The sequence below is a fragment of the Ascaphus truei genome, chromosome 1, assembly GCF_040206685.1.
Source record: "Ascaphus truei isolate aAscTru1 chromosome 1, aAscTru1.hap1, whole genome shotgun sequence".
NCBI classification, from domain to species: domain Eukaryota; kingdom Metazoa; phylum Chordata; class Amphibia; order Anura; family Ascaphidae; genus Ascaphus; species Ascaphus truei.
This window is the reverse complement of record NC_134483.1, coordinates 550,525,564-550,545,527: the sequence shown is the minus strand read 5'-3', so window position 1 is coordinate 550,545,527 and position 19,964 is coordinate 550,525,564. Positions and strand designations below refer to the sequence as shown.

Here is a 19,964-nt window from a genome sequence, read left to right as displayed (position 1 = left end):
TTGCTGCTCCCCTGAATTTGGAGCCATCATGTCCCAGGTCCACCGAGGAGACAAGGCAGGTAAGCCAAACCCAGTCTAACCTCTGTCCTGACATCCCTGCTAACCATTCCCCTGGCAAACTGACTTAGGGCCCAGGAGAGGGTGCAGGCAGACACTGATTTGTAGGGCATGAGACCTCGGGCAGCCTAGTCTGCCTCCAAGATCATGATCGATCCGTTATGTGGACCCTCTGTGCTTATATACTGGGAACCAGCCCTGGTTGCTCCGGGCAGACATGGGACAGAGTGGCCATTTACTGGGTCCCTGGGTAGATAGGGACCAGTGGTTGTAGGGGACTAAAGAGATCCTGCTGACGACATCAGGGGGTCGCTCACACCAGAGCCCGGCTAGTGCAAACATTCTGTGGGCTGGAGGTGTCCCAAGAGGTATCGGCATTTGGCCGTACCTGTGATGTCTGCCGGCCAGTAGGCAGGCCAGGGGACAGTGAGAGGGCTCCTTAGAGATTGTCCCAAGGGGTATGTAAGCCCTTACAGCAAAGGCTGAGAGTGGGTAAGTGATGTCCTAGGAGAGGGAGGCTCAGTGGAGAGGTGGGCGCTGTCCCCAGCTGGAGCAAACGCGATAGGTAGGGGAGATAGACTGGGTCGTAGCTCCGGATAAGCCAGGCAAGACCCATCCACCTGATCGCCCAGTCAACACCGGGATCACAGACCCCTCCATCAGACCATTTACCGGGACTCGGCGGGGGGGGGGGGGACGGAGTATGGAGAAAGAGATAAAGGATATGCAGGACTACCGTATGAGAGGGGAGCGCCAGGGTAGTGTCCCAACAGACCCCTGACTGAGGTGACAAAGGCGGCTCGAGGTGCTGGCAGCCTGGTTTCCGGAGTGCAGGGCAGTGTTACAGGCTCTGCCAGTGTTCCTGGCCCCCGATTGGGCTCAGGAGCGCTGGCATCACTATGTATGTGGGAAGCCCTATCCGGGGCCCGTGAAGCACAACCCCCTAAATTGGTTGTGGAGGATGCCCAGGGAGACAGACCTGGTTAACCTTGAGCCGTGCCCCTCAGGACTTGGACTTCGCTAAGGGTAGTGGGCACGGCAGTGCAGATTGTCTCTCCTGGCTGGACAACCCCAGTACCCTACAGACCCCAAGGATTTTCAGGCTAGGGGAGCCACCTGATGAGATGGTTGCCCCAGAGCCTTCATCTTGAGGGGGAAGATGTGACAGTAGACCTAGCAGGCATTACAAAACTGGGGTGAAGCCAACTAGCTACCCCTAAATCCATGTAACCTGGCCACCTATGTAAGGCTTATTTCGGCCAAATCTACTTTATGTCTGGGGAAGAAACAGGGAATATAACCAATGTATGACATAAAATGTCCTATGTCTGTAAATATTGTATATAAAGCACTTTATTCCCTGTTAATGCAATCTCCCAGTCTAGTTGAGCAAGCAATATGAGGTAAAGTGTTTTGTGATCTATGTGTAAGCACTACAATGTATTTGAGAGGGTCAGCCTGTACATGTGGATTGTATATAATCATTTCTAAGCTAACAGACTGGGCAATTAACTAAGCCTAAGCACTTGAATAGGAAAGCAGGATTGAGACAAAGGTGTCAAAACATTTGGTGAGTGGGTAGAGTGGACAAGCAGGTCTGGGCTCTCAGGAAGAAGAGTCTTTGTTCCCTGCCTGCAGACTCTGTGGCTCCTACTCAGTGGGAGTGTAACGATGAAGGGGTTAACCAGGCTCACTAATAAAGGTTAAGCCCACTTGGTTACCCCTGAGCTGTGTGTTGGTGTCCTAGAGTTTCAGCTCTTGGACCCAGATGTCGGAAATGCATTACTGGGACTGTGTGCAAATTATGCGACTTTAAAGATTTATTTGTCTTTTGCCTTTCCTGGGGTGCTGGGACCGGGATATTTTTTAGGCTGTAAGTTTCAGGGTGGGTTTGCCAGAGAAAGTCTTCACAGAATGTGTCTATGTATTGGGGTTCCGGAGTTATGGGATACCCCAAAAGTTGGATCTGGGAAGCAGGTGAGATTCTCGGATACAGCCAAGCACATTACTCCGGTCAAACTCTGATGCTGCAGCATCATCCAGACAAGGTAAACGGGCACGAAAGGGGTAAATGTATACCTGCACACATACATAGGTCCCTAATATAAAGTGGGGTACCCAGATACATGCCCAGGTACCCTGAACCTGGTATAGGGGTTCAGGGGGTGCTCCAGTTATGTGATAAAGCTGAGAGTGATTTCTTGTGTGTAAAAAAGTTTTAAAAGTTATTTCTAAAGTGTGCCAAGAATGAGGCTAGTGAGTGTAAGCAGTATCCCCCCTCACTCCATCCCTGACACCAGAATAGGGACTTACACATTTTATCACACAAGATACAGCACACAGAATATTTTATTAAAGGGTTATGTTTAATAGGTATATGTACTGATAACCTGTGAATAAACGGTGGGATTTCCAAGTCATGGATTCTGAGGGACCAGATGGCTACCAAGCTTGGTGCTTACGGGTCTGTGTGGAGTCGGGACTTGAAAGCATCAGGGATGCCAAGGTGTTAGAACAGGGGGGGTAATGCAGTTCTGCTTGAGTACCCACATCTTGGGCTAACACAGGGCTATCCGGCCGCCATTTGCCAGAACCCAGACTCTGTGGAGTGGGCTTAATATGAAAAGAGGCAGAGGTGCCAGGTTGGTATATGCCCCTTTGCAGAAAGAAAAAAGGTGCCCTCCCGGCTTTACAATACCGGCAAATCGGTGATTGGCTGGCAGGAGAATTCCCACTCTCTGATAGGCTGTAGAGGTTGGTGAATGGGACACTGAAACCTATAAGGAGACTTGCAGCCAATGAGGAGCGCAGATTCCAAGCACCAAAGTAACAGCGGCAAATTCAAAGATGCTCTGTACTGCATAGACGCGAGCCGGCTTCAAAGATTTTGACTCAAGAATTTTTCTAAGTCCCACTTTTGAGAACGTAGCGGTTGCAGCTGGCATTGCAGCCAAAATCAGTTCCAGGACTTTTGTGAGTACCTCCCGGTCATTGGAAATGGCTCCTACAGAGGTCATTTTTGTGAATTTCGTTTAAAGAATAGATTTATTCGTTAGCCCCGTTCCCAGTAAGTGTGTTAACCCTGTAAATTGTGTTACATTGTGTGTATGTCTTTTCCTGAAATAAATTACCATTTATTTTATCTCCTTGCTTTGCTCAATCAATGATCCCGGTATAAAAAGGTGTTGCTAAACCTGGTCTCCCGTGACAGGGAGCTCTTGAGTGCCTTAGCACACCCCTCTTCTGGCTTTGGTGGCACCAACTGAATCTGTGCTCTGGTTGACCAGCAGCCCCTGTCCCATGTAAAGGATAGCCCCCAAGGGCTATATAGGGGTGCTGCTGATCAGAGCACTAGACTATCTGAGAGACATTCTGTGTAGGAGTTTGGGAGTTTACTGTGACCAGCTGGAGATACATGTCAGAGTGGCAGCTGTGGAATCAGCACTCTGATATCCTGAACGAGAAGCAGACAGGGCAGGCCCCTGCACCTGGGGAGGCTAGAGTCAACTCCCCAGGTCCCCAGTTGGTATTGTATCTTGTTTTGTGCATCTTTGTTTTGTCTGCTGGCTTGCCAGAATAAACCTCTTTTTATTCAATAACTTTGTCCCGTCTGGTGCTAGTGATCCCGGTGGTTTTGTTGTAAAAGTACTGGTCTCCCGTGACACATAGAACTTCACTTTTAGAGGTAACTTTGTTTGATGGTAAAATCGGCACACTATTACAGGTATATACAAGCGAATGGTGGCACTGTAGCCTCCACCTCAATTTTTCTTTTCAATTTCTGAAGACCCACCCTTTTCAAGTTACAAGTTATTTTTAAAAAATACGTTAGAGCAAGCAAATGGTCAATCAGAGAACAAAATATGCTTCTCCCCTGTCTGAATTCTCTTATGTGTAACAAAAGTTTCTTTATACATAAAGCATTTCCCACATTCAGATCAAACAAATGGTTTCTCTCCTGTGTGACTTCTCTGATGTCGAACAAGATGTGAGTGAATTCTCTGATGTGCAACAAGATGTGCGCTTTGGGTAAAACATTTCCCACATTCAGAGCAAACAAACGGTTTCTCTCCTGTGTGAATTCTCTGATGTATAATAAGATTTGAGTTGCAGATAAAACATTTCCCACATCCAGAGCAAACAAATGGCTTTTCTCCTGTGTGGATCTTCTTGTGCATTTTAAGATTATTCTTACTATAAAAACATTTCCCACATTCAGAGCAAACAAATGGCCTTTCTCCCGTGTGAATTATCTGATGTCTAACCAGACTTGATTTACAAGTAAAGCATTTCTGACATGCAGAGCACTTGTGCCGTCTCTCTGCAGTGTGTTTGCTTTGGTGAATTGTAAAAGATGTTTCATTTATAACGTTTTTACCACAATCATTGCTCTCATACTTCATTACTGACAAGTTCTTGTGAATTTTCTGTGCATTAGTGTTTCCCTCGTCACACTCCTTAATATGAGTAGCTGCATATTCTGTCCCTGTATGTTCTCTGAGAGTATAAATGTGGGAGACTGTGAGATTTCCTTCTTCACATGAAGTTGATTCCTTAAGCAGATTTCTCACAGTGTTTCTCTGTCTTTTGCTTGGTTTATTTTGCCTCAAGCTATTTTCTCCCTGATCACTTGTAATAACACTGTTCTCTTCATTTACACAATCTGGTGAGCAGAGAGGGGTGTGACATCCTGCAGGTGTATTTCTACTCATGGATCCATCTGTTGGAATGAAATTCACTGTGAGTAAAGAAGTTAATTAACAGTTTAAAATAATGTAACATTTCTAGTTGAACATTTCAGTTAGTATGTAAGGATCCGTCGCAGGCTCCGCCCCCGCCAAGGTTCAGTCGCTTGATTGCTCCTGCATGCAGGAGAGAGGCTGGAACCAATCCGGCATCTGATTCGCCGTCCTCCTATTTAGGCTCAGTCCTTCCACCAGGAAGTTAGCTGAGCATAAACCTTGTGACGTTTGCTGATCGCAAGCAACCTGCTGGGTATCATCTTGCCTCGTTTGCATTGGATTTCGCTGCTGCCTCCTATCCTCGACCCCGGATTACTCTCAACTATTCTGCTCTCCCCTACCCACGACCTCGGCTTTCCTCTTACAATCCTATATTCTCCTACCCTGACCTGACTATCCACTACTACAAACCTGCTAACCAGACGTGACCTCGCATATCTAAGTTAGTGTTTTCTAATCCCCACCTTGTATACAAACGAATACAGAACCTTGCTCACACTCCAGATGAAGGTCTGTGTGCTGCCCAGGAGGTACACAGAAATTGATACAAAATTAGATGGTACGTATCAAAGAGACACGGTCCTCACAGAGAATCCCTATGAAAGGCGCACAACAGACCAGAATATTATAGTATAATTATTCTAAAATGGTCATCATTGGATTGCAAAATAAAGGAACGGTTAAAAGAAAAAACTTTATTAATAATTCCATATACTACAATTAAAAATATTAATCACCAAATGACACTTATATTAATAAGTGTGATAAGAGTTTAGCGGAATGTTGTGAACTCATAAATCGCATCAATGTGGCCTGTATCATGGAACACTCCTTATGTGTGTGATAGATAGCCCCCAGTTATTACATGGGGTACAGAGGGCATATATACTATGCTTATGAAAAGGTGCTATACACCCATAGTACTTGCCATGGAGTGCTCTAAACCTCTATGATGGTAAAGATGTCACCTATATAATATAGTGTCACACAGCTCCACACTGAGAAACACTCCCTGGTAAGCTATGTGCAGACGTCTCTGCTGTGCACTCCTAATAGCTGCTCCAAAAGAATGGCATATATACTACCCTTGATGGTGGTTAATTACAGCCGTAAATAATCTCCGATCATATACAGTAGCAATCTGTGTGTTGCCATACATTTCCTTCCTAGCACGCTCCCCATATCACATGAGATGTCTGGATATTGATTCACAGGTCAGATTCACCTTTACTGTCTATCTAGCATCAGTGCTATAGGTTGTGGCTGAGATATTCACTTACCTCAGTTATACACGCACAGCACTCCACCAGCACAGCAATGATAACCATTTTAGAATAATTATACTATAATATTCTGGTCTGTTGTGCACCTTTCATAGGGATTCTCTGTGTGGACCGTGTCTCTTTGATACGTTCCATCTAATCCCCACCGTGGCCTCACGGTCATGTCCGGTTTGTGGCGAGCATCCGTTACAGTATAAAATGCACATCTCTAACTGCAATAGGTATGAGACTGGCGAAGGCCAAAGCACCCAAGTGGTTAACTTACCTTTTATATAAAGGTACCCATGTCTGGTACAGATAGGTTATGGCACCCATTAACGCCGTGTGTTATTTCACAGTGGTGCTATTGAAAACACAATATTTAACTTGTTATTTTATCCGTTAATGGTGTGTAACGGGTTTCCCCTACCCCCAATCGCAGATTGGGTCTCCTAGGGAAATACTACTCTGGTTACACATGGCTATAGTGTGGTGCACCTGCTGGTTTACAGGACTCCTGAGTCTCCCACTTGATGTTGTTATGGGGAAGGTCAGGACAGGCTTCTGGGGACATACCCAGTACGTACTCACTCTTTCAGCGCCTCCATCTATTGCAGGCCCCAGGATATGGGGTGGAATCCCTGGAATAGAACGTCCCACTCAGGTATGAGAGATTCCAGTCTCACAACCGCTTCTTTATAAATCTAGGACAATTTATTGCACCAACAGCATACACTGGAACAGCATATACAGCAGTACAGAAACACAGGAGTTCTCCCTCAGGTGACCCTGGCCATTCACTCCCAGTCAGGGCCCTGAAAGCAGCCCTAGCTCTTCCACTACCCCCTATCAGAGTAGTGGGAACAGTCTACCCTCCTCTCCCCTAAGGGAGGGCCACAGATTGGCAGAGCCCTGCACAACTGGGTTTGGTGACTGAGCTCCTCTCAGGGTAGGAGCAACTAACTGAAAACAGGAAATGCAGCTCATTTAGTACAGATCCAGTAGCCCCACCCCTGTGTCATTGACTGACACAAGGCCTGAGCACTACCTTCTCTGACCAACTGAACTACAGTGAGTAGGGAGAACCCATCGTAACTCCTGGCAAACCTGCCCATACCAGGGATTATTGCACAGGAGGAGGACAGAATAATAGCCCAAACCTACCAGGGCTATACTCTCCCTCAGGTAGAATCCAATGGTCCCCACTTGGACCTAAATTTGCAGGTGAACAACCTGTACAAAACAAAATAACATGACATTATTCACCATAATACAGTGTTATTACATTTGCAGGTTATACACCCTCCTTAGAAGGTGACACAAAAGAACTAGCATTACTCCCAACGTGGAGAATCCGCTACTAACAGTAATGCCTGGGGTCAGGTTCCTTTACTACCCTACCCTCAGGATATATATTTACTTGTACTAGCTATACCCTTTTAGGGTGGCCTGCGCACAGCATGGTCCACTGGGTTTAGAGCAGAAGTACCATAACACAGGGTGGCATACTGGACACCTACAATCATCCCATAATATAGACATGGGTGCTAATGGTCGGAGAGGATCATGCCCATACACTTTCTTAAGGCATCTCCTGGAGATGTAAGGCTCCCTTTCTTCATTATACCAATTCTCATCTGATACTTCAAGAGTATCAGATGAGAATTGGTATAATGAAGAAAGGGAGCCTTACATCTCCAGGAGATGCCTTAAGAAAGTGTATGGGCATGATCCTCTCCGACCATTAGCACCCATGTCTATATTATGGGATTATTTTATCCCAATTTTCCTCATCTGATCTCTCCTCATCATCAGAACCATATCCTCTGTCCTCATCAGTGGAACCCATTTCAAACTCAATTCCCCTCTCTACTGAGTGGTGAAAATAAAGTAACGACTTTTGGTGATTTCTGACAACTCTGTTAGACGCTGGAGGCACATAGGGTTTTACCCGAGCAACAGGCACAATATGAACAACATCATTACCCAAATCCCCAGAGTCCTGAAACAAACCCACCCAGTCCCGGTAATCAGTGAATGGCTTGGGGACCCCCTGTTCACCCAGTGACCCGTGGTGACTGTATCTGGAATCCGATCCAGATGGGACAGGGGCGGGGGCAATGGCAGGGGTAATGGGGCCAGAGACTGGGGCATAGGAAGCAACAGTGTCCGGGGCAAAGTCCTGGGCTTCAACTAGGCCACGGCCTACCGCAGGGGATGTTGGCTGCTTGGACGCAGCCACGACAGGCCAGCGTTTCCCTCAGTCTACCACCCTGTAAATGTAGTGGTCCATTTCTCGCCTGGAGAGGGCGCTACTCGCCAGAGCGGTCGCAGAACAGTCCCAGTCCGCTCCACGGGTCGCCTTGTAAGTGACGTCATCATGGGAAGACATCGTGAGATCCCGATGCAAGGCCAAGTCCTGCACCAGAAGTACGTCATACGCAGGACGCTGCACCGGAAGTTCGGTGTGGTTTCACGCGGAAGTAGGCGCCGAGCTGGGCCTCATCTCCTGACTCCTCCGCAGCAGCCTGTTGGGAGCAAGGGGGTGGTATCTCACTGCTCCACTGGTTCGCGATGGTCGTCGGTTCATCTGGAACAGTCGCAGGTACCGCCTCTGCTGTACTGGGCACTGCCAGAGCCGCGAAATTTTGCCGTGATCCTGGGCGCACCAGTGCTCGCCGTGGGGTGGTCTCTGGACTCAGCCGCTCTTTGCTGCAGGTAGGTGGCTCTTCCTTCACAAGATCACTGGGGTGGTCTGCCTGTTGGCGCATCATCACCATCCTGGATCTGTCGTCAGACGAGTGGGGCAAGGACACCTCCTTCCTGGGTTCCGCCATCAGAGGTTCCGGCTCTGGAACCAGGTCTGGAACCGGGGTGCACGGACCCCCTGGAACATCTATTAGGGCTCACGGGCCCTCATGGGTAGCATCGACGTGACTCACTTTGCATGGCATAACCGCTGGGCCATCACACCGGTCTATAGTAGTTGGTGGTGGCTCCATAGGCCCCATATAGTAAGCTCAACACCTTGGGGACAGGTACCTTGGTACCTCACTTTGGATAGTGGCTTTAAGGCGCGAAGGCCATCGGGCTTTGCTGACACCAGAGGACCGGCTCTGGCCTTGTTAGGTTCGATCACTTCACCCGGTAGCATTTGGGTTGCGGTCTTTGGAACCGGCTTGGGCCTTGTCTCAGTTGTCAGGGCTTGGTACACCCCAAGGGTAGGCATTAGCGGGCTAGACACAAGATGGCTTGCCCCATTCACAAAGAAAATAGCCCTCCAAACAAGGTCTTCTCCCAGGCATACACAGTCAGGGCCCAAACACCGCAAGCTGGTGATCCCATCAGTGAGTACATCCAGGAAACCTTCTGGCAGCGACTAATAGGCAAAGTCCATATCGCCTGCTCTTACTTTATGTATACACGGGCACAAAAGAAAGGGGTAACTCACTCCTCTGGCCCACCATGTTCCATCAGTCTGAGGTTGCGGCAGCTCACATACAGCTCCTCCTTCAGTTTGGGTAAAGCTCTGGAATAGTCTCTCATTGTGACCCCTCCCTCTGCTGGAGATTAGAGAAGGGTCACCGGGTGTTACCTCATGACGTGGACTCTTCACTGAACCAGTCACAGGGCAGGGGGCCGTGGCTCCTGCTTTCGCACCACTTCCTGTACATAGGCAGGGCTCTAGCTTTCGCGCCAGATCCGGCCAAATCTCTGCAAATACTCTGCTCACAGTCTTTTTGCACACAACACGTGCGCCATCCAGACTCGGCGGGAACCGCCATTTTAGCTTCTTCGCACCGCGCGGTGCACTATCGGATATAGCAGCTGCCATCTTAGGTGAACCCACGATTTTTACTGTAGCGCAACCCTCACTGTTTGGCAGGGAACTTGCTCTCATGTGAACACTGCAATACATGTAGCCTCTGACAAGTGGTAAACTTAGCATACCCCAGGCTAGGCAAAACTCTTTCTTTGTATACTGCACACGATAACAGTGTAAATAATCGATAACAGGATACAATTTGTAAACTGAGCTCCTGTTTGCTGGATCCCCACAGGACTGACATCCCTATTACAATGAGAGAAACCTCCTCTTACCCAGTGAGCTGAGTTTCTGGAGATTCTCCATCACATCCTTGTAAGACCCCCTGTGTCCTTCTAAATACTCCCATTCCTCCATGGAGAAATAGACAGCAACATCATCACACTTTATAGGCACCTGAAACACAGAGAATCCCCCACTCAGTATCCAGATATAATAACTGGTCCTGTAAGAATCTTTATACTTATGAAAAGCCAGGTGAGCAAGGGAGAGAGGAAAATACAGATACATACAGTAGAACAAAGTTTGTACAAGACCAGGCTGAATGAAGACATAAAGACAGTAAAATGTAACAGTGCCCAGCAGCCCTCACCTCTCCGGTCAGCAAGTGAATGATCTTGTTGGTGAGTTCCAGGATCTTCTCAGACATCAGCTTCTTGTCATTGCTTCTCTCATGTATCAGGGAGTTAGTTGGATGCTCCATGTCGGGTCTCTGGGACCTGCAGAATCCTTCTGGCACACAGGGACTGCTGCTGTCTGTGATACGGTCACCATGCTTCTTCACAACTATATAATCCTACATATAGAGAGACAGTAATAAATATCCCTGTGCAGACCAAGAGACACACGTGGGTATGTGTCATATTCCTGCAGATTTGCTGCTTATCAGTGAGAGGGACAAATCTCGTGTCACCAGCTCTATACTCACGTAATCTATTCAGTGTCCTCCCCACCAATTCTGTCTATTGTATCACTGACTTTACTGCACCACACTCACTGACCCCACTGTGCCAATATGAGCACAAAGATCATGGATTGTACAAATATCACATTACACATAATATGTAATAATTACAGGACTTGTGATATTCTGAGGCTATTACAGAATAATGTAGCACAGGCACAATGCATCCATGTGATAATCTATATAATACTGAACATGTTATCTCTTCTTTCACTCTCTACACACGGATGTTTGAATGAGTGCGCATCCGTTAGGACCTCAGAGGGATATACCTCTGTCCCCTGCTACACAATCGGGTCTGCAAGGAGAGATACGAGTGTACTTCTCAACCTTGACCGACAGGACTTGACATGAGTTTCCATGGCAACGACAGGTCCAGATGAGGCTGCCGTAGACAAGTCGGCGCGGACTGATATCAAGTCGCCTACTTAAGGAGTACCGCCGGAGCTCCCCTTCTGCAGAGTCACATCCTGGGGCACACAGGAACGGAGCACGAGCACGAGACTTCGTCAGTCTCATACCTATTGCAATTAGAGACGTGCATTTTACACTGTAACGGATGCTCGCCACAATCCGGACATGACCGTGAGGCCGAGGTCGGGATTAGAAAACACCAACCATGAGACGCGAGGTCACATCCGGTTAGCAGGTTTGTAGTAGTGGATAGCCGGGTCAAGGTAGGAGAATGTTGGATTGTAAGAAGCAAGCCGAGGTCGAGGGTTGGAAAGATATGGATCATAGGGGTCACTGTAGCCGGGTCATGGGTAGGAGAGAGCAGAATAGTCGAGAGTAATCCGGGATCGAAGATAGGAGGCAGCAGCGAAGTCAAATGCAAATGAGGCAAGGTGAAACCCGGCAGATTGTTTGTGATCAGCAAACATCACAAGGTTTATGCTCAACCATCTTCCTGGTGGAAGGACTGATCCTAAATAGGAGGACTGGCTTTTGGAGCAAACAGACTTTTCCTCTACCACGCATACTCAGGAAGTACCACGGGTCTCGTTTCATGTGGAAATGGGCCCCCTGCACCACGCTGACTGGTGGACATTGTTTCCCACTTATTCGTGATTGAACAAATTCAGTTGGGTAAGTATCTTCCGTGCTGTATTTTGTGCCCCATTGTATTGTTTGTGTCTTATACACTTACAGGATACTTTACTTCACGTAGTGACTCTTGCTTTGTGCCACATGTGGCTTTAGAGTGTCACTCTGTGCCTTACATAGATATGCTTTTAAACCATGTAGCTCATTACTTGGATATCTCATACAGACAGTGGCTAGTTTATTCTATTAATCCAGGAATATTGATACCGCCCCTTTCTTCCTTAAATACCTTTTCCCAGACTATGGTTACAGGAATACCTCTGATCTTGTGATAAATCTCTCATGTCGTATCTATGTTCATCATTACTGATACGCTTTAATAATTACAAGTTATTTTTTATTCAAGCTACTTGCTTTCTGTGATTTTTCACTGCCGAGACCCCACACACTTACAGTTTGACGCATGTTCCCCTGTTCCAGAGCACTGAAGCTTGTTTAACAAGATAACATGATCAACAGTATCAAAAGCCTTCACTAAATCTAGGAATATTACACCAGTAAGTTGTCCCCGTTCCATTCCACACTGGATCCCATGGCAAACCTTTAAGAGCGTAGTTACCATGGAGTGTTTGGGGCGAGATCCAGATTGGAGTTGCTAAGGAAATTGTGTCCTGCTATAGTAAATGCTTTATTAGGAGTAGACACATTTCCCCATGACTTTGGATAGTATTGGGAGAAGAGAGATTGGCCTGTAGTCGGATGTCACAGGAGACGAGCACTTTTAACACTTTTATACCTTACCGGGATCAATTCACTAGGCAGGACAACATTATACAAGAAATGCACAAAGTACAGTAACTGCATACCAATTGGGGGTCTGGGGGGGAGTCACTAGCCTCAACTAGGTGCAGGGCGCCTGCTTCAGGTAGGCTTACCCTATCAGCTCCACGTCCAGGAACACACAGTACTCTTTTCGTGAGTCACCGCACTCTCCCCGCTGGTTTAAGTTCCATCCAATTCTCAGAACATGGTCTTGAGAACTTGGACGTGAGAACTTGCTCCCTGCGCCTCTCCTCCACTTGGCCGGGCTTCTATGTCGAGCCCCACTGGTCGCATCACTGGAGGAAGCCGGGGACAACATAAAACCTTCCTGGGAACTTGGCCGTGAATTAAAGGACTTACCTTCAGCTCGCCCAGGCTTCTCTGGCAACTCCGTGCTGAGTGCTTTGTTATTTGAACTAAAGCACTTTCAAAAAAGTGCCCGCCATCGCTTTACAGGATCAAGCCCTAGGTTGCTCTGGATCTCTGGTCGGACAGTCTCCTTACATAGACCTCGCTGTCCTATGTCCAACATGGAAGCCGGACTGGCGAAAAATCAGAGAGGGGGTTTGTCCCTAACAGCCAATCACGAGCCAGGGGCTCGCCTGGCTTTACCCAATCAAAGGTGGGGGCGTGCTTAGGCTCAGGTTGCCAGAAAGGCAGGAAATATGAACTTGCCAATGGAAATCGCGTCGACGAGCTCTAACTCGGCAACGGCTTTCCTTGGCCAGCCCATTACTGCCCACTGGGCTGGCTCCACAGAGTCTGGCTAGAACAAAGGGTCTCACCCGCTAAGAGCCCATCCACAGACCTGGTCCTCTGCCCTTCCCACCAGCCAGATGTCCCAACACCTAGCCCATCCATTCCTTTGATCCGCCATTGCCATGCTGACCCCCCGGCTAATTACATTACCAGGGCTGGCTGCATAGTAATGGTTACCCATCCAAATACATTGAAAACTTGTAACCTAAACCTGGGCTCCACAACAAGGTGTAAAACAGGCTCCTGCATTGTGTTTTAAAACCCAATTGTAGAACTTGCTGGCCGGCAAAGATCTTACATAGAGTCGCATTAACACTCCACACACACAGCGTCTTTACGTACAGACGCGAACCCGCAAATCATAAAATAACAGTACCTCCGGTATAACCGGTCAGCAACCCCTTACATGGTTTTTAACCTTATTTGCGTCCCAAAATCTACCCTTAAACTCCTGTTCCCAAAGTCCCGGTCCTGCAGCTATTTCCTATGAGGAACCCTAACCACACAGGACATCCCTAGCATATAAACTCAGAGGGGACAGTGAAACAAAGAATAAAGCGCAACAGATATAGTGATAAGATCAAGCTGAACACCAGCGGTTTCCCCAAACCGCAACTTGCAAAACTGAACCAAAAAGTGCTTGTGGTTCAAAATGATAAAAATATATACAGTGAAATGTGCAAATGAACCCAGTTACATAGTAGATGAGGTTGAAAAAAGACGTACGTCCATCAAGTTCAACCTATGCTAAATGTAGACAACAGATACTGTATCCTATATCTATACTTACTTATTGATCCAGGGGAAGGAAACAAAAAACCCCATTAAGGGGAAAAATTAATTCCTTCCTGACTCCAAGAATTGCCAATCGGATTAATCCCTGGATCAGCATCCTTCCCATATATACTTATTTGGTATATCCCTGTATACCTTTCCCATCTAAAAAGATGTCCAACCTTTTTTTGAACAAATTTATTGTATCTGCCATCACAGTCTCCATGGGTAATGAATCCCACATTGTAACTGCCCTTACTGTAAAGAACCCTTTCCTTAGTTGCTGGTGAAATCTCCTTTCTTCCAACCTAAAGGGATGGACCCGAGTCCATTGTACTGCCCGTGGGATGAATAGTTAATTTCAAAGCTCCTTGTACTGTCCCCAAATATATTTGTATAGTTATCATATCCCCTCTTAGACGCCTCTTTTCTAATAAATAAATCTAATTTAGCTAGCCTCTCCTCATAAGTTAGAATGTCCATCCCCTTTATTAATTTGGTGGCTCTTCTCTGCACTCTCTCTTGTTCCCTGAATATATTTGTATATAGTTATCATATCCCCTCTTAGACGCCTCTTTTCTAATGTAAATAAATCTAATTTAGCTAGCCTCTCCTCATAAGTTAGAATGTCCATCCCCTTTATTAATTTGGTGGCTCTTCTCTGCACTCTCTCTAGTTCCATAATGTCTTTTCTTAGGATTGGTGCCCAAAATTGTACTCCATATTCAAGGTCTGGTCTTACTAATGCTTTGTAAAGGGGCATAATTATGTTTACTTCCCTTCCATCCATTGCCCGTTTAATGCAAGATAAGATCGTGTTTTTCTTTGCAGCTACTGCATGACTTTGGGCACTATTGCTACACCTGCTATCTACAAGCACTCCTAAATCCTTCTCCATCAAGGATTCCCCCAATTTATCCCCATTTAATGTGTAAATCGCCAGTTTATTCTTGCATCCTAAATGCATAACCTTACATGTATCTGTATTAAACCTCATCTGCCATTTACCTGCCTACGTTTCCAGTCTCTCCAAGTCCTTCTGGAGAGAAATGTCATCCTGCTCTGATTCTACTACCTTACACAATTTAGTATCATCAGCAAAGATATCCAGACATCTCATGTGATATGGGGAGCGTGCTAGGAAGGAAATGTATGGCAACACACAGATTGCTATATGATCGGAGATTATTTACGGCTGTAATTAACCACCATCAAGGGTAGTATATATGCCATTCTTTTGGAGCAGCTATTAGGAGTGCACAACAGAGACGTCTGCACATAGCTTACCAGGGAGTGTTTCTCAGTGTGGAGCTGTGTGACACTATATTCTATAGGTGACATCTTTACCATCATAGAGGTTTAGAGCACTCCATGGCAAGTACTATGGGTGTATAGCACATTTTCATAAGCATAGTACATATACTATTATTTTTAATAGTTCATTATTGTGTGTATTAAAGGTTCCTTTCATTTTTTCTGTGTGTATTTTAATAACATTGTATAAACATGTTCTGTGACTACTAATTAGGTAACCTTATTGAGAGAAGCGGTGTACTTGCAGCTTAGTACTTTGTAATTAGTATGAGCAGCAGTTCCATTGGTTTAGGTTTTAATTGGCCAGCTGTACTAGGTTCTCTTTGATGTTTAGCTTAGTATAAAGGTATACCAATTGACGTGAGAACCCGGTCAAGTGATGTGGGAATCCCGTAACCGCAAGTTAATTGACGGGAAAAACCCATAGAGCAGCATTGCCAGTCAAGAAGCTATAACTCGGGAACGTGAAGGGTTAAAAACCTGAAATGTTGTGTGCAGCCCCTGTGTAACATCCCAACCACACACATATCAAAATTATAGGTGTGGGATAAGGGGAACACATATTTTTAAGAATGTGGATTTTAGTTACAGATTTAAAAGGACAGGCAGGATGCCTTTTTTCTATCTGCCTTTGATACTCAACTAGCCACCAAATGTTTTGACACCTATCAGCTGGGTCACTTTCCTATGCAAGCTTCATAGACCACCTGCTGGGCCAATGCCTGTGAGTCTAGGGAAGTGTTGCATATGAAAGCCTCAGAGTCAGGACGTGTGAATTAGCCAGGATGGTTGCTAAATAGGAAATCCTGTTAGCCATCTGGACTAGCTCACACCCTGAGTCCCCCTCCCCAGCCAAGAAGACGCCAGGTAGAAAAGGGGAGTACACATATGCTAAGCAGGCCAGGTAGCAATGTCGCACAGGCGCTGTGTTAGCAGGAAATCCCTAGAGTGCCCACTCTGCAAACTGTGGGCAAGTTGAGTATTGGGGAATGAGAAAATTCCCACGAGGGGGATTGGGTGGGCATGTTGGAGATAGGCTTCAAAACCCTATATACATGCTGCCCAAGCTATCCCCGTTGTCTTTCGTTTTCCATTCTACAATGTGAGCGGACTTCCATCACGCTTCTAATGGCGGACAAGAGCAGCAGCACAATCCTGGAACGCAAAGAGTCTTATCACATCGGAACCAAGAACAGAACTCTGCGTCAGGACTCTGTGATTGCTGGGGGTTATCTATCAGACCCCAACAGACAAGGAAAGACTTTGCACTCTCACAGAAGGATTCGGTTGACAATTTGCGCCTTTTCAAAAGGACTACATTTTAAAGGACAATATTCTGGTGCTTTGCACCTTTCTGGACATTCTATCCCGTTTCTCTGTTCAGTAAGTGTTTTTATTAAGTGTATTCTAAGGTTGTCGTGTGTCTGTCTAGTAAGGAAATAAATGACAATTTATTTTGCTCAGCTTGTATGCTCAATCTAAACCCAAAATATAATAGTTGTGTCCATCGTGACACTGACACTCATAGCCCATTACACAAGGTTTTTAGGTGCAGCCAGCCAGGCTTCACCTTTATTATGAAGGCCGGCTACCCCTACCGTCACATTGGAGACGATGTTTTTGCCCCCACTTTTGAAGATTGGGACAACCCTGGCAGATTTCCAGGTCTGTGGGATATGACCTGAAGACAAAATAGAGTTGATTAAGGAGGTAATTGGTATGGCAATGACTGGGGCACTATGCGTCATAGGAACTTTGATTGCAGTAGGTCACGCCCACACTAACTGTTTAGTTTTAATGTTAGGAGCGCCTGTGTCAGCCCCTCTTCAGATACTGGGACAAATTGAAAATTGTGAGCAGTGTTGGGAGGGGGTGAAGATATAGGGGTTTTCCCAGGTTGAGCTATATGATTGTAATTATGGTTGCACTTTGATAGCAGGGAAGTAGCGCACCCCACAAAGTATTCATTCAATGCGTTTGCAATGTCAGTGTAGTATAATCCTTTATGACAGAAGATAGTTGTTGATGGCTGGAATACATTGCTGGTAACCTTCCAGAAGTTTGCTGGATTTGATCTATTTTGGTGAAGATTATCAAGAGTAATATTGGGCGTTTGCTAGTCCTGTTTGCCTTGTGCATCTATTCCACAGGCATCTGTAGTTATTAGAGATCCTTGGAAGTGACAGTTACTTTGTATCTATTCCACAAGGCATCCCTAAAACACAATAAGGTTGGTTATAACCCAGGGTAGGTGGGGCCCTGTACTCTTGTTCTGCGTAGCGGAGTATGGATATCACAGAGATTTAAGAACTCTGATTGGAAATAAACCAGCGCAGAGTCGGGTATCAGGTTGATTCTGTACCAAGGGCAGTTGGTGAGATCAGCCAGAAATTGTGGGTTAAAGGTTCTAAATGTTCTAGTGAGAAGAACTTTAGGTCTCAACTTTGTGGTCTGCTTTTCCTTACACAGAACACTATTGTATGGTCACTGAAAATATCAGGTAAGAAACCAGAGGATTGGATTCTGTTGGGACAAGAGGATAGAATCCAGTCTAGCAAGGACCGGTTGTGAGATTTTAGGGTTGTGCGTGTAGTTTGGGAGATTAGCTGGGTTAGGTTTAGTGACTTATGTTGTGTCTAGATTGGCTTTACCCTAAAAACAACACAATTTAGAATAAAATCACCTAGAACTAACAGCTCTTTCTTCCCATTCAGAGAGGAAATTGTGCCAAGAAAATGTATGAACGGAGATAGGTGCATCAAGGGTTGTAGGATTTAGCCATGTTTCAGTGAGAATAACGGTTTGGGGCTTATGCAAAAGGCACCATGCCCTTAGCTCATCGAGTTTGGCCAGCAGACTGCAAATATTTATATGGGCGACAGAGAAGGAGAAAGGGGTATGGGACAGAGCTGGAAAGGGAGGGTTTGGGTTGATTTCAATAGAAGAGAGTCATAGTATAAATAGAAATTATATTCAGTAGCTATTACAGAATAATGTAACACAGGCACAATACATACATATAATTTTATAGGTGGTGGGCCCAGAATCTTACAATCTAATTGGAATGTTTGGAGACTTACACAGACAGCAGGTGAGGGAATAAGTGCAGTAGATGGCAGTGCTTGGCCACAATTGTTGGTAGGTGTGACTGTGGGTGTGGGACAGTAGCCATGAGTCTAGGGTATTGAAATGCTTCATTTAAGAGGTGAGTTTTAAGGTTTGACTTAAAGCAGGGAAGAGAAGGTGCTTGGCGTATACTGAGTGTATAGGTAAGGGGCAATGAGGGAAAAGGTTTTAAGGAGAGAGAGAGCAGTAGAGGTGAAAGGGGTGGAGAGGAGACAGTAAATCGTTAGAGCGCAGGAGACGAGCAGATGCATAATGAGAGATCAAAGCCAATATGTATGGAGGAGCAGATGAGCGAAGAGCCTTGAAGTTAAAGAGGAGAACTTTGTATGTGATCTGAAATTTGATGGGAAGCCAGGAGAGGGATTTAGGGAGAAGATGAGCAGAGACTGTTTTGGAAGAAAGGGGAATTATTCTGGCAGCAGAAGTTTGGATATATTGCAAAGGAGAGAGTTGTGCGGCAGGGAGGCCAGTTAGCAGTATGCTACAGTAATCCAGGCGGGAGAGGACACTAGTAGTAAAAGATTGACAGAGGAAAGTACAGATCTAGGCAACATTACACAGGAAGAAGAGAAACATTTTAGTCATACCGTGAATGGAGAAGGAAAGGGAGGCGTCAAATGTCACTCCGAAGCAATATATTTACGGTGATGGAAAAAGGGGATATTAGGTTCAGGTTGTGGAGGAAATATGAGGTTCTCATTTTTAAACATTACATTTTAGGTGGTGGAGGACCATCCACGAGAAGATAATGTGTAGGAGGCAATCTGAGACTTGGGACTGGATTGCAGGTGTTAGGGAAGGGGTGAATATATATCTGCATATGATATGCATAGAGATGATACCCAAGGTCAAAAGAGTTAATGAGGTCACTAAGTGATAATGTGTAGAAAGAGACATAGGAGAGGTCCCAGGACAGACCCCTGAGGTAAAACCAAAAGACAGATTAACAGAAGACGAAGACATGTTACCAACAGAGACCGGTCCTGGTTGTAGTTAAAGAGATAAGAGTGGTGTCATTTTGACAGTCACCAGCAGCTCTCACCTCTCCGGTCAGCAGGTAGATAATCTCCAGGGTGTGATCCAAGATCATCTCAGTCATCTGTTTTTCATCCTTGTTCATGATCAGTGAGTTAGTCAGATGCTCCAAGAATGGGCTCTGGTCCGTGTGGAAGTGTCTCACTCCGTGGTGACCTCTGCAGTTACTGATATATATTGTACTTGTATTTCACAGCAATATCATCCTACACATGGGAAGAGAGAGGGGGATGTATATA

General features: G+C 46.0%; 3 protein-coding genes across 4 annotated transcripts in view; all 3 read right to left on the bottom strand.

The window, feature by feature from the left end:
• The window catches only part of LOC142468064 (uncharacterized), an 81,369-nt gene that overhangs the window by 58,854 nt on the left and 2,551 nt on the right, over positions 1 to 19,964 (bottom strand). Inside the window, exon 2 of the mRNA XM_075574163.1 lies at positions 19,733 to 19,931. Within this exon, the coding sequence (XP_075430278.1) occupies positions 19,733 to 19,810 (78 nt within the window). The 5' untranslated portion in view covers positions 19,811 to 19,931. The remainder of the gene's footprint in view (positions 1 to 19,732; positions 19,932 to 19,964) is intronic.
• LOC142466226 (uncharacterized) overlaps positions 1 to 19,964 on the bottom strand; it is a 202,681-nt gene that overhangs the window by 180,202 nt on the left and 2,515 nt on the right. The window lies entirely within an intron of this gene.
• Positions 2,405 to 7,626, bottom strand: LOC142468269 (uncharacterized). Of its 2 annotated transcripts, none has more exons than XM_075574651.1 (2): positions 6,653 to 7,626; positions 2,405 to 4,777 (listed from the first exon to the last, which is right to left on the bottom strand). In XM_075574651.1, the coding sequence occupies exon 2, from the start codon at positions 4,767 to 4,769 to the stop codon at positions 3,996 to 3,998; it is 774 nt and encodes a 257-aa protein (XP_075430766.1). In that variant the 5' UTR covers positions 4,770 to 4,777; positions 6,653 to 7,626; the 3' UTR covers positions 2,405 to 3,995. The 2 variants fall into 2 exon arrangements, with proteins under 2 accessions (XP_075430766.1, XP_075430757.1); XM_075574642.1 differs by lacking the exon at positions 6,653 to 7,626 and adding an exon at positions 6,348 to 6,424.